Source organism: Marmota monax, unplaced genomic scaffold (genome assembly GCF_021218885.2).
Source record: "Marmota monax isolate L192 unplaced genomic scaffold, Marmota_monax_Labrador192_F-V1.1 WCK01_AAM20220418_F8-fsc00008, whole genome shotgun sequence".
NCBI lineage: Eukaryota > Metazoa > Chordata > Mammalia > Rodentia > Sciuridae > Marmota > Marmota monax.
In genome coordinates, this window is record NW_026694432.1 from 16,987,277 (window position 1) to 17,011,074 (window position 23,798).

The following is a 23,798-nucleotide window of genomic DNA, read 5'->3' on the forward strand; positions in this document are numbered from 1 at the left end:
TGTTTGGATGGGTCCCTTGGGCAAAGGGCACAGGTACAAATCCAGAGCCCAGAGAGGCAGATCAAATAGAAGACCCTCCCCAATGAGCTGGGATTCCAAAGAGCCACACTCTCAGAAGTAAACCAGCCCCCAGAATGACCTAGCTTATATCTCCTGAGTGCTCTGTGATTTCAAGCCTTGAACCTGGATCAAGATGTTCCCAGACTGTTTGTGCCTCAGGCTCCTGGAAGAAGAAATGGAAATCCTCCTTAAAGGTGAGTTCCTTCAGTGTGGGCTCCACATTAGGCACACAGTGGCAAGCACTCGGTGAAGACAGCGAAGCACACAGAGAAGGGGAACAGACTCCATGGCAAGAACCAGAAGAAGCAAGAGACAATAAAACCCATAAAGGACTGAAACATGAATTATTTCACATAGACGATAAAACGGCGATTCTTCTTCTTTTTTTCTTTTTTTTAAATATTTTTAGTTGTAGATGGGAACACAATACTTTATTTATTTATTTTTATGTGGTGCTGAGGATCAAACCCAGTGCCTCACACATGCAAGGCAAGCGCTGTACAACTGAGCTACAATCCCAGCCCAAACGGTGATAAATATAATCTTAAATAAGCAAAAGACTAGCTTGAAAATATTTCATGAAACAGGGAAATGATAAAAAGTGTAAAACATGGGAAACTATAAAAAGTAACAGTAGGGCTGAGGATATACCTCAATTGGTAGAGTGCTTGCCTTGTATGCACAAGGCCCTGGGTTCAATCCCCAGCAACACACACACACACAGTAACAGTAGAAAAGAGATTTTAACTTCCAAAAATGAACAATATAATAATTAGAAAATCAAAAGGAAGTTAAAAGCAGATTGGATATAGCTGAAAAGAGAATTGGTGAACTGGAAGAAAAGCCAGAAGAAATGATCCAGAAAGAGCATGAGAGACAGGAGGAATAAAAAAAAATAATACAGCAGAAAGCATAAAAGACCTGGAGAATAAATGAGAATCGTCTAACATTTATTTAACTAGAACTTTAGAAAGAGAGAACAAATGGGAAAGACATGATATTTGAAGGATTAGTAACTGAAAATTTCCCAGAACTGATACATCATCAATCTACAGATTCAAAAACCCAAGCAAATTCCAAGCCAGACACACACACACACACACACACACACACACATTTGTATTTATAAGTATATTTAATTTACATTCAGAAAGACCTACATACTGTATGGTTCCAACTATGTGACATTCTGGAAAAGGCAAAACCATGAAAAGGATGAAAAGATCAGCGGCCATCAGGGGCTGGGGGTGGGAGGACGGATAGGTGAGTGCACGGAGTGCTTAGGATAGTGAAAGCGTTTAGTTTGACACTGTAATGGTATATACATGTTTTACATTTGTGAAAAGCCATAGAATGTACAAAATGAAGAGGGGTTCTTTGAAAAGATTAATAAAGTAGCCGGGTGTGGTGGCACCACCTGTAATCTCAGCCACCTGGAAGGCTGTGGCAAGAGGATCCCAAGTTCAAAGCCAGTCGCAGCAACTTATCGAGGACCTTAGCACCTTAGTGAGGCCCTGTCTCAAAATAAAAAATAAAATGGGCTGGGGATGTGCTCAGTGGTTAAGCACCCCCGAGTTCAATCCCTAGTACAAAAAAAGAAAAAGAAAAGAAAAGAAAGAAAGAAAAAACAAATTAATAAAATGGATAAACCCCTAGCAAGAATGAAGGGGGTGGGTAGGCAAATGTTGCCTAATATTAGGACAAAAGAAAGAATATCACTCCCGGGGTGGGGGCTGGGGCTCAGTGGTAGAGGGCTTGCCTAGCATGGGTGAAGCATTGGCTTTAATTCGCAGCACTGCATATAAATAAATGAATAAAATAAAGGCCCATCAACATCTAAAAATTTTTAAAAAATTTTTTTAGTTGTCAATGGACCTTTATTTGATGCTGAGAATCAAACCCAGGGCCTCACACATGCTAGGCAATCGCTCTACCACTGAGCCACAACCTCAGTTCCTAAAAATTTTTTTTAAAAAGAAAGATTCTACACATAAAAACAATATGAACTACTTTAGGTCAATAGATTTAACAAATTCCTTGAAAGAAACAACTTATCAAAACTAACAAAGAAATAGAAAATCTAAATAATCTCTACACCAATTGAAGAAATTGAACTTGGAATTAAGAAAAAATTCTAACAAAGATTACTCCAGTTCAAGTGGCTTTAAGGAAAAAATAACACCAACTTCTACAAACTCCTTCACAGTGTGAGGGAAGAAAGATCACTTCCCAATATACTTTATGAGGTCAACATAAGCCTAACACCAAATCAGGCAAAGATGTTGTTTTTAAAAACCACAAAGCAATATCCTTTATAACCATAGTTGCAGAAATCCCTAACAAAATATTAGCAAATCAAATTAGTTACATATAAAAAGGACAGAAATATCATGAGCAAATGGAGTTTACCCTAGAAATTTAAGATTCGTTTAATAGTCAAAAATCAATTATTGTAATTTACTATCAAGAAAATCAAAATAATCTCAAATGAATCCAGAAAGAAAACATTAAATCGGGCAGATTGCAAATTCAAGGCCAGCCTGGGTGACTTAGCAAGAACTAATCAATTTAGAGAAACCCTGTCTCAAAAAAAAAAAAAATGTCTAGGATGTAGCTCAGTAGTAAATTGTCTCTGGGTTAAAGTCCCAGTTCCTCCAAATAAATAAATAAATAAAAATTAAAAATAAATAAAAGGGGCTAGGGGTGTAGCTTAGTGACTACTAAGTACCGAATCCCAGTATAAAAATAAATAAATAAATAACACCCACTCATTATTTAGAAAGCAAAACAAAACATACACACACACACACACACACACACACTCAGCCCTAACAAGCTAGGAATAGAAAATAACTTCTAATAAAAGACATTCATGAAACATTTATAGCTAACATCATATTTAATTAATAGAGAAACACTGAACAGGTTTTCACTAAGATTCCCTAAGGCAAATATTTTTCTTATCCCTTCTATTCAGCATTATTTTGGAAAGTGCGGCCAGTTCCATAGTTGAGAAAAAGAAATAAAAGATATAAATGCAGGGTGGGGGTGGGGGGGAGCAGTGTGAAATTGTCATTTTTCCACATCACATGATTGGGTAGATAGTAAATATGTGGATTCTACTCCCTCCATCTGTACCCTCCCCCCCCCAAAAAAAAAAACCCTACTAAAATTAAAAGTGAATTCATCAGGGTTACAGATACAAAATTAACATACAAACCCCCAACTTTTTGTATTCATACCACAATCAACTGGAAGGTGAAATTAAAATACTGTTTATAATAGTAAATACAGAGTCAGTGGGTTTTTAACTGTCTTCTAACAAGGGGACAAGTTAAATCAGTGGGGGAAAGAAAACACTTCATAAACCATGCTGGAGACATCGAGTATTCACTTGAAAAAAAAAGTAAATCTTGGAGCTGGAGGTGCGGATCGGTGGTAAGATGCTTGCCTAACATGCACAGTATTATTTACTATGTTATTTATTTATATTATTTACTATTATGTTGTATTATTTAATATATTATTTATTGTATAAATAATAATAATTTCAATTCCTATTTCTTCCACGAATAAAAAATTAATTTGCCATATAAAACCAAATGAAGGGGGCTGGGGTTGTGGCTCAGTGGTACAGCGCTTGCCTAGCATGTGTGAGGCACTGGGTTTGATCCTCAGCACCACATAAAAATAAACGGATAGAATGGGGGCATTCTGTCCATCTACAACTAAAAAAAAAAAAATTAAATAAAACCCAGGGCTGGGATTGTGGCTCAGCGGTAGAGTGCTCACCTAGAATGGGCAGGACCCGGGTTCGATCCTCAGCACCACATAAAAATAAAGGTATTGTGTTGTGACAATCTACATCCAAAAAAATATAAATAAATAAAAATATTTAAAAAAATAAATAAAATAAAACCCAAATGAAAAAGTTAGAACCCCAAAACACACAAGAAGAAAACACAAAGGTCATCTTTACCACCTTGAGGTTGGTGAAAGTTTCTTAGAACCCAAAAAGGAGTGTCTGTAAGAGAAAAATATTACACACTGAACTTCATCAAAATAAAAACTGTGTTCTCTCAAGAGATACCTTTAGCCAGGTGTAAATGTCGCACAGCCGTAATCCCAGCAACTCAGGAGGCTGAGGCAAAGAGGATCGCAAGTTCAAGGCCAGCCTCAGCAACTTAGCAAGGCCCTCAGCAACTGAGTGACCCTGTCTCAAAATAAAAAAAAGTAAAAAGATGGGGTATGAGATGTATCTCAGCATCCCTGTGTTCAACCCCCAGGAGAGAGAAGGGGTAGGGGGCGGAGAGAGAGAGAGAAGGAGACAGACACCTTTTAGGAAAGTGAATAGGCAAAATATAGGCTTGGAAAAATGCACACGGTCCATCTGACAAAGAGCTTGTTTTCAGAGCATACACAGAGCTGTGCGATATAAAAAAGATGATCCAATTAGAAACGGATGAAAGATTGTGGTCAACTTGCACTGGGGCCCCTTGGGTAAGCTCTCACAGCCAAAAAACAGAGCTGCTGGCAAAATCACAGATAAGACTGAGGGTTAGGAAGGAAGAGTTCTCACGCACATTGGCCCGAGAGGAGCCGGCACGAGAGTCTGCCAGAGCACAGCTTTGCATGAAAGCCACCACAGCCTCACGCAAAGAGTACTTCTGGCCCAGCGCCGGGGCGCACGCCTGTAATCCCAGCAGCTGGGGAGGCTGAGACAGGAGGATGGCAAGTTCGAAGCCAGCCTCAGCAACTCGGCGAGACTCTGTCTCAAAATACAAAATAGAAAGGGCTGGGATGCGGCTCCGTGGTTAAGCACCTGGGTTCAATCCCCAGTATAATAATAATAATACTTCTTGACGGACGTCTGCCTAGCAATGTCCAACCTCAGATGGGTGCCACCTTGGCCACTGAGCCATGTGGCCATCCACACATTTTATGGAATCCTCCCTTCTCCACTTGTCTTTAGGAACTTCCCCTTTCCTCAGCCTGCTTGAGTATGGCCCTGGTTCCTGCGGCACCTGCATTCCCTTTGCAAAGCTTTGGGCTACTCGATTAAACTCCAGCGCTCAGTAGAGACTCTCTCTTTGGTTGTCAGTTGGGTTGACAACCCCAGGGAACCTCGCACCTGGTGTCCCTGCCCTTGGGTGGTCCCTTCCCTTGTGACTCTGGACTCGGTCGTTGGATTTACCTAAGTTTGTGGGACTTGGCTAAGAACTCAAGGACTCAAGAGTGAGCTCCTCCACCTGGTATCAGCCGACATCACTAGTAGCAAAGGCCCTGCCCAGATGTGCCCCGTTCAGATCCTGGAACAGCATGTCAATGAATGGCTTTGTCTTAAGCCACTTGTTTTTGTGGTGGTGTGTTACACAGTAGCAGATCATTGAATCGTTGAAACAGAAGTTGGACAAGCCTTTCACAAAAAAAAAAAAAAATGATTTTATGGAAGAGGCCAATAAGCATGAGAAAAGGTATTCAGCCACTTAGTTGTTAGGAAAATGTGAATTAACTTCAAACACAATAAGATAGTATTTCGTGCCACCACAATGGCTGACATTAAGAAAAGGGTTAATAAATATTAAATTTGGAGTAGCTGAGACTTTCACACATCACTGGTGGGAATGTGTACAAAACTAGACGAACCCCAGAAAGCTATCAGATTCTCAGAATGCTTTGCATTTATTATTTATCTAACTTATGAACTAGCAATTCCATTTGTGGATATTTACCCAAGACAGCTGGACTGATTTCAAGTTTGAGGCCAAAAATGTACAAGAGGAGAAAGAGAACAGAACACTAGGAGTCTCTGAATACACATCACCTAGATTTGTCAAGAGGAAGAGGAGGAGGAGGAGGAGGAGGAGGAGGAGGAGGAGGAGGAGGAACACACTGTGGTGCATGTTTGTAATCCCAATGACTTGGGAGGCTGAGGCAGAAGGATCACAAGTTTGAGGCCAGCCTCAGCAACTTTGGGAGACCCTGTCTCAAACTTAAAAATAAACAAACATAAGTCTAATGAAGCCTCTAGATTCAATTGTACACCAGTAAAGGAAATTTGAGGAGAGGGGAAACATGGGTATGCAATTGCCAAGGACTGTGGGAAAGAAACTCTTTAAGATGACCATCAAGCTCCACTAACATGAATGATAAGAAGGAAAGAAATGGGAAAGGAAACAAAGACTAAATAAGATTTGAAGACACATGTAAACAAACAAGCAAAACTCAGAGTGAATCCATACAGAAACAAACCCATACAAATAAAACACAGGCAAGCAGAAGTCAGGGGGACGGTTGCTCTTGGGGTACAGAGGGATGGGTGATGCCCAGGAGGGGCATGTGGGGAGTTCCTGGGTGATCGACAAGCTTTGCCTTCAGACCGGGGTGGTGGGTACTGGGGCCTTTGCCTTATGGTGGCTAGATCCACTGTACAGACATCTGCTTATTGTGATTGCTCGAATTTGTGTTAGATTTAATTATCAAATGGTTTTACAAACAGAATCATCCTGACTACTCACTGAACAGGAAGATTCCTGGTTTTCACTCAGAGATTTTATTCTGTTTATCTGGATAATTTCTGCAAATTGCCGGATTTAAGTCGCTCCCAGGTGTACTGACACAGCAGTCCTGGGTGCATTCTGAGCAACACTGAGAAAGGGGTCAGGGCCAGGGAAAGACTTTGTGCAGACAGGTTCCTCCAGTCAGTGTGGGTGATGGTTCAGAGGAGCTGGAGGCTGACCCCCAAGGTCATAAGAGATGACAAAGAGGTGGCGGTGGAGGAGTGGCATTGAGATGAGATGAAATGCAGATGCCAGAGACGATACAGATACAGCTTCAGAAAGGGTCTCAAATTCCCAACAGACATTAGCCTTTGGGATTTCAATATTAAAATCTGAACTTCAGGATATGCACGTGTATTCCTAAAACCACACATTGTTCTGTATTTGCCCTAAGACTTTGCTTATGCTTTAAAAAACAACTGACCATTGTAATAAATAAACATTTTTCCTTGAAAAGAAAGGTTACACTAAGAATTTCAGGAACTTTCTATTTGAAACAACTCATAAAATAACAAATGCATGGCTTATTGTTATAGAAGCCAATTTACAATAACAAGATGATTTATTTCCACAATATGTAAAAATGACCTCTACATAACATAGACATTTAATAAAAGAAGGAAACACGGCCTCAAAGTAAATGCCAAACGAAAATTTTCTTTAAAATTGAATGATGACATCACAAATGTTTACTTTGGGGAGTGGGGAGTGGGGATTGAACCCAGGAATATTTTACCACTGAGCTACATCCCCAGGCTTTTTAATTTTTTATTTTGAGAGACGCTCTCCCTAAGTTGCTGAGGGTGTTGCTAAATGGCTAAGGCTGGCCTTGAACTTGATTCTCCTGCTTCGGCCTCCTGAGTCACAGGAACACAGTGCCACGCCTGGCTCAGTGTTTACCACTTTAAAAGTCATTCTTAAAATTAAAGTTTAAAGCACACAAAGTGTTAATTGCCATATTCAACAGTTTCTACCCCCACCCCCTTTGTCTTTTTTTCTTTCTTTTTTGGGGGGTGTGGTGGGGCTGGGGCTGGAACCCAGGGCCTCACGCACTCCAGGCAAGTGCTCTTCCATTGAGTCCCCCAGCCTTCATTCCATATTTCAGACACAGACATTTTTATTTCATTTTCATTGAGGCTGGGTAAATTGTTAGACCGTGTCCAAACACATCTTCAAGTTGGGTTATTACAGTGCATGTGGCTTCATATAATTTTCTCTTTTTTAAGGAGAAAATGTTTTGCTTTACAAAGAACAATAACCTATAGGGAATATTCACATGCTGCAAAACACCAGCTACCATAATGGGCTAGCATTTGAGCAGCATGTGGAAATTGCCAATTTAGGGGCCTATCTTACTTCCACAACTTACTTCTCGGAACACCATTCATAGCATTTGAATAAAGCACACTCATACTGTATATCAACTTATAAATATTCATCTTATTTGCAAGAATAGCTCACCATTAGCAGTAGACAGGGTCCCAAACATGTTTACAACACAGCAATAGCTACAAGCAAGACTAATTGCATCTCAGCCAAGTCTCTGACATGTTGGCTCCTGTGCCCTGCCCGGAAATATGGAGCTTGACCTTTGCCCCCGAAGGACAGTATTTCCTGCTTTAGTTTTTGACATAATGTCCATGGGTTCCTTCAAATCAGGAACATATTTTTGTTGGTTGTTAAGCTTCAATTTTCACAAGAAAATAAAAACAGTTTTCCCGGCCACCAGAGTCACACAAGCCAGGAGAGGAGAGTTTCAAGGACCTAGGGGTCAGCTGAGTAGGGACTGATGGACAGCATCACCATCCCTGGAGAACATCCTTCTTTTATTTTTTTGGTACCAGGGATTGAATTCAGGGGTGCTTAACCGTGGAGCCACATCCTCAGCCCTTTTTATTTTTTTCTTTTGAGACAGGGTCTCCTTAAGCTGCTTGGGGCCTCACTAAACTGCTGAGGCTATCTTTGAACTTGCAAGCCTCCTGCCTCAGCCAATTCATTGGGATTACAGGCATGCACCACCACACCCAGCTCCCTGGAGAACATTCTACAGAGATCTCTCCTTGGACAGCTGTGGGCTGAGACATGGGCCTTCCCTGGACCCACCTAAAACTTTCAGCCCCTCGGACCTTGGCACTGGGTCAAGGTCCGAGGGGCCGAAATGAATGACCTCTCCCCTCTGATTCCAGCCCAATCTCAGTGTCTGCTCATCTATGGCACAGAGTAGATGTTCAATAAATAACAGCAATGAACGGCTGAACGGATAGAAGGGGCAAGTGCAGGTAGCTATTTAAGTCACCTGTCAGGACTCCACAGCGCTCAGTGGCCAGGTGTTGGCTGAGTATGCATGTGGCTCAGGGTTTGGTTCCCAACACTGCAAAAATATGAACCAAATGAAAATCTGTAACACAAATAATCCCCACCCCCACCCCTGCGCCCCCACACACACCTCCAGCCCTTTTCAACCTGCCACGGTTGGTTAGCAAATCCCGAGCTCCACTTGTGTGCAACACGGAGTGAGGCCAGTGGGGGGCAGCAAGTCCCTGTGGATGAATGGTGACATGGCTTCCACTGACCAGAGCACAAGTATCAAAAGTTTAATCCCCCAAGAGCCAGGAGAACTGCTTATTTTCACCACGTGGGACTCCGGGCTTGCTTATACACAGAGATCAAGCCCTGAACCCAGAACACTGAAGCATTGGATTTCAAACCCTGGCTCTGATGTTCTCTAACTTGGCGATGACCCCTGCAGGGCCAGTGGCTCCTGCACAGTGGCGTCCCTCTGAGTCTGCAGAGGGTAACAGCTGCAAATGGGTGGCATGCCATAATAGGCACGGCAAAGCTTTGAGGGCTGCGGGGACCGCGGGGTGGCACCATGTATGGAGCCTGGACCTGCAAAGACCCCGGGGCTACTTCATGCTTTAAGCCATCCCCGCCTCTCTGGGCTCTGCCCCACTTTGCACCAGATCTGCGCCTGCTGGAGGCCAATGCTCCCTGGGTGACCGGGCTCAGTCCCCCACTTCTCAGCACACTGGTCACGGCTGAGGGTTCCCTCCTGGGAATAGTTCTACTCTTGGTTCCACAATTGTTTCTTCTTTGATGGTCTCATTGGTTCCAGGAATTCAAAGGTCATCCAATACAAATCATGCCCGTGTGTGTCAGATTGTTGTACCTGACCCCATCTGGAGGCCTAACTGGCTTCTCAAATGAAACTTGTCCAAAACTGAACTCTGGATTTCAACACTCCTAACCTGTTCTCTTCCAGGTCCCCAGTAGCATAAGGGCAACTGTGGCCCCAAATCCTGGAGTTGAACTTAACTCTCTCTTTCCTCAAAGACCTCATCTGATTCCTCAGCAGATGCTCTTGGCTCAGCCTTTCAGGTACACACTGACCCTGATTGTGTCCCACCCCTCCACAGGTGTGCCTAGAGTAACACCAGGCAAAAGAGGCCCTCATATTGTTATTGAGAGGATGGATGATGGACAGGCAGATGAATGGATGGATGTATAAATGGATGGATGGGTGAATGGGTGGATCGGTGGATGGGTGGGTGGATAGATGGATAGATAGATGATGGATGGGTGGATATAGATGATGAATGGGTGGGTAAGTGGATGGGTGGATAGGTGCATGGGTGATAAATGGATTGGTATATGATGGATGGATGATGGATGGATGGATGGATGGATGGATGGATGATGGATGGGCAGGTGGATGGATGGATCATTATCCGCAATCCCTCAGGACAGCACCCACAGGGCAAACAAAACACACCAACCATCTCTTGCACCAGAATACAGCTTTATATTTTCCCTAAAGCCCACTTATATCTGTACTTCCAAACACCTCTGAGGGTTAGAGGTGGACATTTCCACACCCAATTTGAAGGCCCCAAGGAGAACCAAGTGAGAAACACAGTGTCCGGCAGGCTCTCGGGTCCCTCCAGCTCCCATGGGAGGCGTCCACCGCCCACCTTGTCCTCAGGTTCAGGGGATGAATGCTCTTCAGCCCAAGAAGGACTTCTGGCCTTGACCAGGCTGAGGTGGCAATGGCAGGACTGGTGGCACCGACTCTAGCAGGAGAACTGTCTTCAGAGGCTGTGGGTCCAAGAAGGCTCTCCTCAGGCGAGCTGGGGGACACCCTGGCCCACCCCCCTCTCTCACTGCAGGGTGGGCATCCTGACATTCCTACCCTCCCCTCTGCCAGTGTCCTTCCCTGCAGCATACATATTTTTTAAGCTTAAAAACCCAAATACTGTTTATTTATTTTGGTACCAGAAAATGAACCAGGGGCACTTAACCACTGAGCCACATCCCCAGCCCTTTTCAATTGTTTATTTTGAGACAGGATCTTGTTAAGTTGCTCGGGGCCTCATTAAATTGCTGAGGTTGGTCTGGAACTTTCAGTCCTCCTCCCTCAGACTCCTGAGCTGCTGGGATTACAGGTGTGAGCCACCACTCCTGGCCCCAAATATTAATTTTAACATTGAAAAGTGTCCGGGGTGGCACTAGCATCTGCTCTACTTTAGAATCATCTGTGGCCACACCTCATGCATCCAAACTTCCAATCTGAGGGTCCTCTGAGGTCGAGGCCAGGTCTGAGGCAGCTCTGGCCTGGTCCATCAGCTGTGTGGCCAGGTGCTACCCATGCCCTCTGAGGTTGCCCAGACTGTGGGGCGGTGGGTAGTCTTTGGAAGGCCCTGCCCAGCCAGAGGCCGGGCCCTGGACATGAATGGTCCTTGGGAGGATTGACATTGTCTTCCTTAATTCTCTCAACATCCCTGTGAGAGCGAAACTACTATTCTCCTTTCACAGAAGGGGAAACTGAGGCTCTGACCATATGTCAGCTCATGGTGGAGACTGGATTGACTCCAGGCCAGTCTGATGACAAAGCCAGAGCTCTCACGCCCTGGGGGAGGCATCTCCAGTCCATGTAAACCCTTTCAGCAGCGGCTCAGGGGCCAGAAGGAGGAAGGAAAGAAACCCAGGGTCCTCTCAGCGCCCTGGGCCTCACTGCAGGGCACGTGCGTTGTGCTGGGCAGGTTCCTCAGCCCACCCAGGACCCACGGTGGGGCAGGAGCAGGGAGGGGCGGGCCCAGGGAGCAGCCTGGGCCTCAGGCCTGCTGCAGGGGAACATCTTGGACCTTAAAAATGCCCATCTCAGGGCTGGGGGGTGGTGCAGTGATAGAGCACCTGCCTAGCAGGAGGCCCTGGGTTCCACCCAGCCCCACCAAAACAACAACAAAAAACAAACAAAAAAATAATAATAAAAATAAAAAACCAAGGCTCCTGGAAGCAGCCAGGCCTCTGCTTCCTCCAGAAACACCCCCACCCCAGCTGTCCCCTCCCCACCCCCGCCTGGGCTCACCAGGCATCTGGAGCCACTCCATTGCAGCCACACAGGGGCCTAAGGTGCCATCTCCAGCAGGCTCCTGTGAAAATGTGATGTCACTCAGAGTCAGTCCCTCCACCTCCTCAGGGACCAGCCCTAGGCTGGGCAGAGCAAGGGCCTCAGGGCAGGGGCTGTGAGTCAGCTGAGGCAGGTGGGGAGGGTCATCTGGAGAGTGAGTAGGGTCTGGGCTGCTGGAACCTTGGACTTGATGGGGGAGAGTCTAAGACAGGTCAAACCCATAGGCAGAGGCCAGTGTCCAAGCCATCAGACACACTGGGCTCTGCCAGGACTGACGAGGGAAAGAAAGCCTCCCTGTGCCAGGCTCAGGCCCTGGCAGAGTCCCCCACTGTCCCTCCCCCCAACCTCCTCCTCCAGGCACCTGAGCTGGGGGCCGGTGGCATAGCAGACATAGGCGGGAGGGAAGCCGTTGAAGGTGGAGCTCATGGAGCACGTGTAGGCGCCCACGGAGGGGAAGATGAGCCAGTCGCCCACGTCCAGCTCGGGCAGCCACACCTCCTCCAAGGACAGCCTGTCAAAGGCATCACAGGTGGGGCCGTAGAGGGTGCAGGGGAAGAGGTGGGGCTCCGAGAGGAACTCCTACAGGGAACAAGGGTGAGAGGGTCAGAGAGGCAAGAGTGCACCCCACCCGACCCGCTCCCCAGGCCCAGGATACGCCCCTGGGCGCAAGTGGCAATAACCAGCAAGGACACTGTCATTCAACACTAGGAACCATGATGGGGCGGCTACTCTGCGCCCGGCAGCCTCTGGGATGCACACCGACCTAAAGGAAGACCCTGTGATGAACCCAGCCTAGTTTCCTCTTAAGATCAGAGCCATCTTGTCAAAAGTTAAACAAGATTCATTTCTGTTTTCTGTAAAATATTAGGATTTCTATGTGGCCTGGCCATATTTTGATGTTTTAAACTTGCTTGGAATGCCTGCCCGGGCCTTGAACTCACTCCTGCCTGGTTTTCCCTGACTAGATAACACCCCTCTCTAAAATCCTAATGGCACCTCATAAATCTGATGTTGGGATCTACACTTACTCCCTTACTCCTAAGTGCTGAACCATTAAGACCACTAACCTACTACCTGCCTTTGTATTATGCTTGTCAAAATCCTGTTATCTGTAAGTTCTCAAGACACCCCTCTTTTGCAACTTTTTGTGCTATAAAACTGTGCTCCTAGAGAGCGCGGGGTTGTCTTCTAACCCACGGATTTGGGGAGAGGGACAGACCCAGCTAGTCAGAATCACAAGCTTGCTTTAATTTGATTTCAAATTAGAGTCGGTGGTCTTTTCTTTAACACCTGCCCTCGAGGAGCTTATGTTCTATGCAGGGACACATCCCCGCCCTGCCAATCCACAAATGCAGACTTGTTTGGGAAGGCAGTTTTCCAACTGCAGCATGCAAAGATTTTACCCACTAGTCCCTTAGACATCGAGCCTCAGTGTTAACACTGGAGCCACCCCAGGGGTCTTAACAAAGACTGATGCCAGGCTCCCGGTCCCTGAGAAATGCTGATTTAAAGGGTCTGAGGGCATGGCCTGCACACTGGGGCCTCTAAAGCTTTGCAGGTGGCGCTAATGTGAAGCAGTTTGAGAACCATTACTTTGAGGTCTCCTGTACCTCAACATTCAAGTGTTCTGGAAATACACACTTATCCACAGAGTGCACACGGAGATACACGCGGAAGCACCCAGGGTTGCACACCCAGATGTGCAGCCTCCACAGACCCACGCACCTGGGCGCCCAGGTACCTGCACAGGTGCAGATGGTCAGGCCCCTCTAGGAAGCACACAGAGGTGGACACCAGGTCCCTACACATACTCCTGGTGTGGTAAGTTGTAGAACCAGGTTCTATCTGAGATCCTTCACCACCCCCCTCAGGGCAGGAGCCTGGACCTAGTGGTCTCAGGGTCTGGGAAGAGCCCGAGTCACACAAGGGCCCCCTTACCTTCACCACGATGGGCGTCCTGGGGGTGGGCTCCCTGAGGAAGATGCGGAAGGAGCCATACTGGCCCTCGTTGAGGTAGTAGAGCAGCCTCCGGTGGCCCCCTGGGAGCGGGAATGGCAGGACTGAGGGTGCTTGGCTGGTGTCACTACTGACTCTCCACACAGGAGCCCCAGCACCCTTGGGAGAGGCCCAGCCCCTCTGCCCAGAGCTGGATAACTCCTGTCCCCTGCCCCAGGAAGTTTCCCTGATCCTCTTCCGTGCATGGCCAGGGCCTGTCCCTGGGCACCCACGGCCCTTGCTCCTCCCAGCAGAGCATGTGCCCTACAGCTCAGGAACTGTCCTGGGCATAACATGCTTCACCACACCCTGAGCAGGCACAACCATCCTTTACAGCAGGGAAACTAAGTCTTGCCAGAAGTCCACAGGGGAAGGTGGCGGGGCTGGAATTCATCCCGGGTCACAGATCCCAAGTCCTTGGCCTTGGACCAGGTGCCTGAGCACCTGCTGAGTGGGGGCAGAAGAGGGAGCCACGGGCCTTTGTGTGATTCCATTTGTTTTGTTTTGCAGCACCAGGGGTTAGCCCCAGGGGCTGAGCTACCCCCTAGCCCTTTGTATTTTCTACTTTGAAGCAAGGTCTCACTCAATTGCCATCCTCCTGCCTCAGCCTCCGGGTTGCACAGCTACACCTGGCTGACTGTCCTGTTCTGGTTGCTCCTCGTGGTGGGCTGACTTGTCTCTTTCCTTCCTGGCAGGGCTGCCTGGATGACCGTGATTTTGATCTGTGTGTTCTTGGTGCTCTGGCCTCTGGGGCCCTGCTCATGCCTGAGGGATTAGTCATCCCCCAAAGAGCTCATTCTTGGCAACAGCAAAGGACTCCTGCCCTTTCCCCTGGTTCTCATCCCAGAGCCTGGCCAGTCCTAAGCCAGCCTGCACTGTGTGCCAGCCCCGCCCATTCCTTCCCTCAAAGCCACAGTGAAGACCTCTGCCCTCACCGTTCACTTTCTCCTTCTGCCTCCTGACCAGCTGTGGTGCTGTCCCACATGTGTGAAGTTCTCCCTTCAGGACAGCTGTTTCTGAGTCTATGTCTTACAAATCTGCCTACATTTTAAAACAGTGCCCACCTCTAGCCAGCACCGACTGCTACATGATTCTCACCTCCCTCCATCTAAGCTCCCTGCCTCTAATGATATCGCTAATGTAAAGCTATGGCAGCTTTCTCCCTAGTTGCTGACCCCCAGGTCCTCTGGACATGACCTCCAAACAAACCAGGTTCTTTGCAGTCAGTAGACTGCACTCAGCACATTGCTTCTTGGATTTAAACTCAGAATTTTACACTTATTTCTGTAACACTGGGGCATTTCAGTTACCACTTAGATGCTTGGGTCTTTCTGAATATTGACTTTCTCTCCCCAAGTTTCCTGCTCCAACTTCTCGCTGCTGTCCGTCACCCTTTGCTCCTCCCCTTTCTTCAGCTGCTGTTACTGAGCTTCTCTCCCCAGCCCCAGGCCCAGCCCACGGACCCTGAATCAGTTCAGGATAGTTCATCATGACTGCCCCGAGGCTTGACAGCCCCTGCTGGAGTCAGACGGACCTGGGGCCCCATCGTGCCACACGCTGGCTGTGCCGCCATGCACAAGGCCTTCCCCTCTCTGTGCCTCAACATCTCCACCTGTTTAATGGGAATGACCCAAAGCCACCCCACAGGATCATTGAGCGAAAATGAGATAAAATATGTAATTCACACATCATTGATCCATGCTAGTTGGCAGCTCTTTCTATTGTGGACATAAATAACCAGTTCCAAATATCTAGAACAGACTTTGGTGAAATGAAGGCTGAAATCATATGCTTCATCTTATAACTTTTGTTGTTGTTGGTGGTGGTGGTACTGGAGATTGAACCCAGGGGAGCTTTACCACTGAGCCACATCCCCAGCCCTTTTTATTTTTTATTTAGAGACAGGGTCTCATTAAGTTGCTTAGGGCCTCACTAAGTTGCTAAGGCTGGCTTTGAACTTGTGATCCTCCTGCCTCGGCCTCCCCAACTGCTAGAATTATAGGCGTGCACCACTTTGCCTATAATATTCTTGACTGAGACATTCTGCAACGAAATGAGATTGTTTGACATGACTGCCTTGGGGTGTCGAAGCGGTGGCCAATCATTTGTCAAAAGGATATGGAAGGGGATTAAAGAGATTTGTAAACAGTGACAGGTCAATTTCCACCAAGCCACAGTGGATTGGATCTAGTCATGTTCTCTATTTCATCATGAAATTGCGGTTCTAGTTAGTTCTGTGAGAACAGCAAACCACCTCATTCTCATCTACAAAACAGATGGACAATGGAAAGACCCTCCAGTGGTAGACGGACCTCACGGTGAAAAGGCTTTGTCACCCTCTGGGCCAGAATCCTCAGGATATTTAGAATACTGCTGATTTACTCGTGAGAATTGGGTACACTTGCTTTGTTTTTGGTTCTGTGAATTGGTACCTTTTCACTGGCTTAAAGAATTTACTAGCCTGGGGCTGCAGCTCTAAGTAACTCAGTGGTAGAGGGCCTGCCTAGCTTGTGCATCCCTAGCCCTGGAAAAGAACAGGAAGAAAGGAAGAAAGGGAGGGAGGGGGAGGGAGGGAGGGGGAGGGAGGGGGAGGGAGGAGGGAGGGAGGGAGGAGGGAGGGAGGGGGAGGGAGGAGGGAGGGAGGGAGGAGGGAGGAGGGAGGGAGGAGGGAGGAGGGAGGGGGGACGGAGGGGAGGGAGGGGAGGGAGGGAAGAGGGAAGGAGGAGGGAGGGAGGAGGGAGGGGGGACGGAGGGGAGGGAGGAGGGAGGGAGGGAGGAGGGAGGGAAGAGGGAAGGAGGAGGGAGGGAGGGGGAGGGAGGAGGGAGGGAGGGAGGAGGGAGGAGGGAGGGAGGAGGGAGGAGGGAGGGAGGAGGGGGGAGGGAGGAGGGAAGGAGGAGGGAGGGAGGAGGGAAGGAGGAGGGAGGGAGGGGGAGGGAGGGGGAGGGAGGAGGGAGGGAGGGAGGAGGGAGGGAGGGGGAGGGAGGGGGGAGGGAGGGGGGATGGAGGGGAGGGGGGGGAGGGAGGGAAGAGGGAAGGAGGAGGGAGGGAGGGGGGAGGGGGGGGGAGGGAGGAGGGAGGGAGGGAGGAGGGAGGGAGGGGGAGGGAGGGAGGAGGGAGGGAAGAGGGAAGGAGGAGGGAGGGAGGGAGGAGGGAGGGAAGAGGGAAGGAGGAGGGAGGGAGGGGAGGGGAAGGGGGAGGGAGGGAGGGAGGAGGGAGGGAAGAGGGAAGGAGGAGGGAGGGAGGAGGGAGGGAGGGGGAGGGGAGAGGAAGGGGGAGGGAGGGAGGAGGGAGGGAGGGAGGAGAGGAGGGGGGAGAAGGAGAGGGGGGGGGGAGGGAGGGGGGGGGGGGGGGGGGGGGGGGGGGGGGGGGGGGGGGGGGGGAGGGAGGCAGGAGAACTTACTAGGCTTAGTTACAGGGTATACATTACAAGGGTGCCTGGGACCTGAGCTGTAGTCTGTGACTAACTTTATAAATGCAGCATAAATTTATGGGCTATTGAGGAAGAAAAGACCTTTTGTCTTCATTCTGGACTTCACAGTCTATTTGAGAACAAGAAATTAGTGACACTATGGGGTTTTTTCCAAGCCCAATTCAAATCTGGTTTCCTGCTGATTACGCGCCAGGGGCAAAGCCTAGCCCAGCTGCCCATCCTCTGCCCAGGGCCTGGGGATGCCTGGCCTGTGGCCTCCCCACCCAGCGCCCTCCAGGCCCACCCACCGGGCCCCAGCACCGCCTTCTTGCCAATGATGTTGACAGCGGCTGTGCAGACAGATGCCATGTAGAAGCGTCCAGGCTCCGCAATGACCTCGACACCAGTGTCCTCGGGAAAGTCCTGGGCCAGGGCAGCATTGATGACACTCGCCATCTGCAGGGACAGACTCAGCCTCTCCTGTGGCCAGTACCTATACAGTGGGCTTAGCATGCTCCGTTTCCCTCTGCCCCAGTGACAGTGACAGGGATGTGGAGAGGTTTACTGAGGAGGGAGCAGGTAGGACCCAGAAGGGCAAAGGCACCCAGCAAGAGAGGTAAAGGCACCCTGAGAAGTGGGAGTTCAGAGCATTTAAATCAACCGACAGGAGAAGGAGAATGTTCCCTGGTCTGGGGATTGCAAACTTCTACCCGACTGCAGCCCAGCCAGGGACAGCAGTGAAGGTGTTCCAAGAGAGACACAGCAGGTAGCACATGCGCAGTCAGGCAAAGGGCTCTGAACACAGACGGACCCCAGGTGTGCACAGAGCCCCCAAAACACCGGGCTCACCCCAGACTGGGACACCAGGCTCCCTCCCAGTTCCCGGGGCCATCTCTCGCACCTCCTCAAACACAGGCTCAGAGCCCTCGGCTCCAGGGAAGCCCCCTCCGAGATCCAGGAGGCTCATGTGGTAGCCGGCCCCGCGGCCCATCTCGAACACGCGGCGGCAGTCAGCAATGGCCTGGGCGAAGCTCTGGGGGGTCTGGCAATCGGAGCCCACGTGGAAGCTGAGCACCACCGTGGCAGGTAGCATGGGAGACACACAGATGGAAATCCAAGGGTCAGCATGAAGAGCGACGCATTCAGAAACACCTGCCCAGCTGCCGGGACGCAGGTGAAGAACAGAGGCCAGCACGGGTCTGACACCTCAGAGTGCCCCTCTACACGGGCCCAGGTGGGTACCCAGGGAATGTGCAACCCGAGATATGCACAGGGTGTCCTGGGGGTGCACACGCCCCAAATGACGATCTTGGAGTTGGGGACTGTGTCACCCCCAGCTGCCCCTCCCAGTGCCTCCATTGCAGGGTCTTGGAGGGTCTGTCGTCAGAAGCTTGACTCCTAGTGCCTCCCAGAAGGCAGGCTGAGTAATCAGGGCCAGAAAGGGTGGAGCCATTTCCTCAGGTGATACATTTAAGGAGGGGGCACCAAAACATAAAGTAACCCAGACAAATCACGTTTGATGCAATCTTTCCTTTTTTATCTTATTTTGCTTTTTGTAGTGCTGGGAATTGAACCCAGGGGTAAAGGCCACTGGGGGCCAGAGAGGCCACCACTGGCCCAGCATGTGCATTAAGTAAAGGGCTCAGGGGGGCACCAGGACTCCCGCCTCCCCGTCATGGAAGGCTACTGCTCACTCACCTGACTCCGACCACAGCCAGCCCCAGGTCTCCGGCTCTCGTGAGCAGGTGTCCACAGGCCTCCAGGCTGGCACCAAACTTGGTGTTCAGGGGGAATCTGCTCTTGCTGTCCTCGGCCAATATCCGGAGGACCAGCCTGGGGCAGGCAGGAGGGATGGCAGGAGAGTTTAGGCACGTGAACCCCGAGGCCTTCTTTACCCACCCCCCTCCACCGCACCCCCGCCTGCTCCCCTGATTATCCAGCCTCTGAGACAGAGAGAGTGAACTTGGACTCCTGCCAGGCAAGAACGAGCAGGAAAAGGATAAAATCGTAAACACACCTTCTGCAGAACCAGAGATGGGTTTTTTCCAATTCTTAATTGATTTTATTTTTTAAATACATGACAGCGGAATGCATCACAATTCTTATTACACATATAGAGCACAAACATTTCATATCTCTGTTTGTATATAAAGTATATTCACACCAATTGGTGTCTTCATACATGTACTTTGGATAATGATGTCCATCACATTCCACCATCATGGCTAACCCCCTGCCCCCTCCCTTCTCCTCCCACCCCTCTGCCCTATCTAGAGTTCGTCTATTCCTCCCATGCTCCCTCTCCCTACCCCACTATGAGTCATCCTCCTTATATCAGAGAGAACATTCGGCATTTGTTTCGTTGGGATTGGCTAACTTCACTTAGCATTATCTTCTCCAATGCTATCCATTTACCTGCAAGTGCCATGATTTTATTCTCTTTTATTGCTGAGTAATATTCCATTGTGTATATATGCCACATTTTTTAATCCATTCATCTATTGAAGGGCATCTAGGTTGGTTCCACAGTTTACCTATTGTGAATTATGCTGCTATAAACATGAATGTGGCTGTGTCCCTGTAGTATGCTGTTTTTAACTTTCTCAAGACTACATAGCATGAGACCCATGCCTCTGAGAAGAGAGCCCTGTCTCACTCCGTGTGAGTAATTTTTCCTCCCCCGCACCCAGTGGTGGGGACTGAACTCACAGCCTCACACAGGCAAGGCGAGTGCTCTACCACTGAGCCACGCCCCCAGCCCATGTGAGTACTTTTTCTTTGACGTCATGGGTCAGATGTCCTTGTGCCAGGCTCTGTCTAGTGTCTGGGCAGACAAAAGCAATTGATACCAATGTGCACCAGGGAAAGCATTGACCTACTGACCCCAATTCTTACGCTTGCTCACCTGGCCTCAGGGTGGTGCTTGGCCACCTTGGTCAGCTCCTCCTCGCTGTCAAAGGTCAGGAGCTTCACCCCCCGATGGGCTGCATACTGAATGTGGGCACTGGCCTTGCAAGGATTGGCAAAGATGATGCGTGAGGGGGCTACACCCAGGCTCAGCACTTGCTCCAGCTCCACCTGGCATGGGTGAAAGCCGGAGTTGGGGGTTACCTTGCTGACCCTCTACTCTTTGGAGACAGGAAGATTGGCCTGAGCAAATGGAGCTGCCCTTGATTGAAACCCTGCTACCTACCAAGCACTCCACTGGGAAATTAAGAGTTGGCCTCTTTATTTTATTTTATTTTTGGTACTAGGGGTTGAACCCAGGAGCACTTTACCACTGAGCCACGTCCCCAGCCCTTTTTATTTTTCATTTTGAGACAAGGTCTTGCTAAGTTGCCTAGGCTGGCCTCAAACTTGTGAAATCTTCCTGCCTCAGCCTCCTAGGTTGCTAGGATTACAGGCGCCCACCACCACATTTGGCCAGAGGAAGAAACTGAGGGTCAGAAAGGTCAGCTGGCTGTACCAGGACAGGAGTGTGCTCTGAGGCTTGAAGGCTGTGCTCCCCCATTCCCTAGCGGGCTGCCCACCTTAGTCACACAGCCCCGTGGAGGGTGTGGACACAGGCTCACCTGGCTGGCACAGTCAAAGCCTGTGCCCAGGGCAGCCAGGACGCACAGCACCCAAGGGCTGCTGTTGCACTTCACCGCATAGAAGGGCCAGACTCGTGGAAGGGCCTGGCGGAAAGTGGCGTGGCGGCTGGCCAGCATGTCCAGGTCAGCCACCATGAAGGGATCTCGGTGGACCTGTTGGGGCAAGGACCCAGGGAGAGAAGGCTGGGTAGCCGCTAATCTCGCATAATCCCCTCAGCTCTATGAAAGGCTGGTGCTTTCCTCTTTCAGATGGAGAAAGGAAGACTGTGAAAAGGGAAGACCCTGGCTCGAGGTCAGAGAGCAAGTACACAACACGGAGGAGTTGAACCCGGGTCTTTTAACTCCTCCCCACCCCCTGCCAGAGACCAAACAGGCCCTGGGCGTGATAGGACCAGGCTCTGTGCTGAGCCACATCCTCAGCCTTCTCTAACCATTAAAGGAAAAGAGCAGAAGGCAACGTCTCTATGGACCAAAGCTAGGAAAAGGAGGCTCCCACCTCTACTAGAGGGTCTGACCCCAGTAAAGTCCCCCCTGACCAGGGAGGCTGGGCGGAGCAGAGCTGCTCATCAAAGACCCCCAGCGGAAGGGGGCCTTGGAAAAAGACTTGTGAGATGGCCTTGCAAAGCCACAAAGCAGGAAGCCGCTTTTCTCACCCATCAAAGGGACAACCAAGACTCCCACCTCCCATGGCCGCCATTGCTGCTGTCCTGGTCCTCCCCAGCCTCTGACTGTAGACGGGCCAGAGGCCTCTGAGCTCCTGCTGACTCCCTCCATACCGAATCCGAGAGCTCCTGGATCTTCCTCAGGACTTCCTGCCGGGCGGATCCCCCAGGACCCAGGGCGATGAGCTCCGCTGGCCATGGGCTTCCAGGGGACCTAAGACTCTCCTTCAGGCCCCCAAGGTGGGTGCTGGTCCCTGAGACTTCAGCTGAGGCCTCCTCCAGGCACACCCCCGGCATCCTGGAACGGGTCTGCTCTGAGGACCGGCCTCTTCCTCCCCCCTCCCTGCTGGCCTCGGAAGCCTGAGTGGCTGGTCTGAGTCCTTGACCCCTGCCAACCTTCAGCCCCAAGACTCCACAGTCCTGGTGAGTTTCTCCAAATGGATGGGCCACGGCCCCAGCCCAGCCTCCGTCCCACACCTGGTACAGGCAGCAAGACCCATGGGCCCGCGCTCCCAGTGGGGGAGGGCTATCATCCCTCCCAGGCTCCTCCACCTAATGCTCCCATTCAAGTGAGAAACTGAGGCTCAGTAGAAGTGTGGAGTCCAAAATCCTCTGGCTCCCAGGACATCAGAACTGGGACCTGGGAGAAGGTAGGGTCCTACAGCCACATGTCACCAAAAGGGACAAAAGGGACTAGAGGCCAGGGGGAGGAAGGGCCTTGCCCCAGGTCAGCTGGTTAGTAGCAGAGCTGAGACTGGAACCGGACTCCCTGGAGCAGCCCCTGGGCCAACCCTGGCCGCGGACACCCGGGACTCAGGTGGGGTCATCCTGCGGCCAGAAGCCCCAGCTCCCTGTCTGCAGCCCTCCTAACTCACCTTGTGGCCATGGTGACCTGCTTTCTCAGGAACAGTCCAGGGAGCAAGGTCAGTGGTGCCCCCAAACTCCAGGTGAAACCCTGTGGGAAGGACAGACCCCAGCCCCTATCTCAGGTGGGGTAGGGGATGTATCTCCCCACCTGTCCCCACCTGACCTCATTCCCCGGCCTTCTCTGTCCCAACCTCTGAGGCAGGAGGTCTCCCACGCGGCAGGTGCACAGGCTGTCTCTCTTGTCATATGCGAGCATCAGCAACGGCCCGAAACAGAGGGAGCCGAGATATTCCTATTCACCCTTCCTCCTGAAGGTGGAAACCAGGACCCGGAAGTGACCAGATCAACTCCTCCGACTCCCGGGGAGCGGGTCCCTCACACTTGGAGCATGAGCCAGGCTCTCCCGGATGGAGCCCCTTGCCCTCAGCCAGATTTAAGTATCTCTGGAAGCTTCTGCAAATAGAAGCCTGAGCCCGTCTGCATCATGGCTCGGGGGCTAGTCACGTCCTCACCCCTCCCCACCCTACTTTTCTGTGGGAGTCTCCGCTGCCTCTGTGTGACCTCCTGGCCCTCCCAGACTAGAGCCACCACCTTGGGGCTGGGATGTCAGCTACCACTCTCTGCAGGCTACACCCACTGCTGTGCTAAGTCCTCTGCGGTCCTCCAGTGGATCAACGGGGCCAGCTGTGCCTGGGCAGCGGGTGGGGAGGACAATGGCAGGGCCCAGGTCGTCCTGTGCTTGGGTTAGCAGAGATATGAACCTTTTTACTTTTTAAATACTTTTTAGTTGTAGATGGACACAATGGCTTTATTTATTTATTTCTATGTGGTGCTGAAGGTCGAACCCAGTGTCTCACACATGACAGGCAAACGCTCTACCATTGAGCTATAACCCTAGACCGAGATGTGGATCTTAAGCCAGAAACTAACCCTCTTACTCCCGCTTGCACCCCCTCTGGGGCCTTGCCTCCCCAGGACAGCAGAGGGAAGCCCATGGCCTTGAAATCAGCCGGTTTAGCATCTCAAGCTGTGTGGCTGTGGGCATGTTAATTGACTACTCTGAGACTCAGTTTCTTTGTCTGGAAAATGGAAAATCAAGGAGCAGGATAAGGATTAAATGAGATAATATGCACAGAGTACCTCACTCTCACTGTTGGTCTTTGTGTTTGTCATTCTGCCCATCTGAATCTTCCCCACCAGATGGCCATGCCTGGTTGACAGGAACCCACTCTGCATTTCTGCGT

The 23,798-nt window shown here is 50.0% G+C and overlaps 1 protein-coding gene across 6 annotated transcripts; it reads right to left on the minus strand.

The window, feature by feature from the left end:
- Window positions 1-10,402: 10,402 nt before the first annotated feature.
- LOC124075361 (ornithine decarboxylase-like) lies at window positions 10,403-23,099 on the minus strand. 6 transcript variants are annotated; one of them, XM_046418896.2, is made up of 12 exons: window positions 22,746-23,092; window positions 22,563-22,642; window positions 21,802-21,985; window positions 21,005-21,178; window positions 20,338-20,510; window positions 19,131-19,265; window positions 18,334-18,499; window positions 17,741-17,888; window positions 13,966-14,066; window positions 12,389-12,606; window positions 11,986-12,049; window positions 10,403-10,715 (listed from the first exon to the last, which is right to left on the minus strand). In XM_046418896.2, the coding sequence occupies exons 2-11, from the start codon at window positions 22,571-22,573 to the stop codon at window positions 12,025-12,027; spliced, it is 1,335 nt and encodes a 444-aa protein (XP_046274852.1). In that variant the 5' UTR covers window positions 22,574-22,642; window positions 22,746-23,092; the 3' UTR covers window positions 10,403-10,715; window positions 11,986-12,024. The 6 variants fall into 6 exon arrangements, with proteins under 6 accessions (XP_046274852.1, XP_046274855.1, XP_046274856.1 ...); XM_046418899.2 differs by having other exon boundaries at window positions 17,741-17,855; window positions 22,746-23,091; XM_046418900.2 differs by having other exon boundaries at window positions 17,765-17,855; window positions 22,746-23,090.
- Window positions 23,100-23,798: the final 699 nt, after the last annotated feature.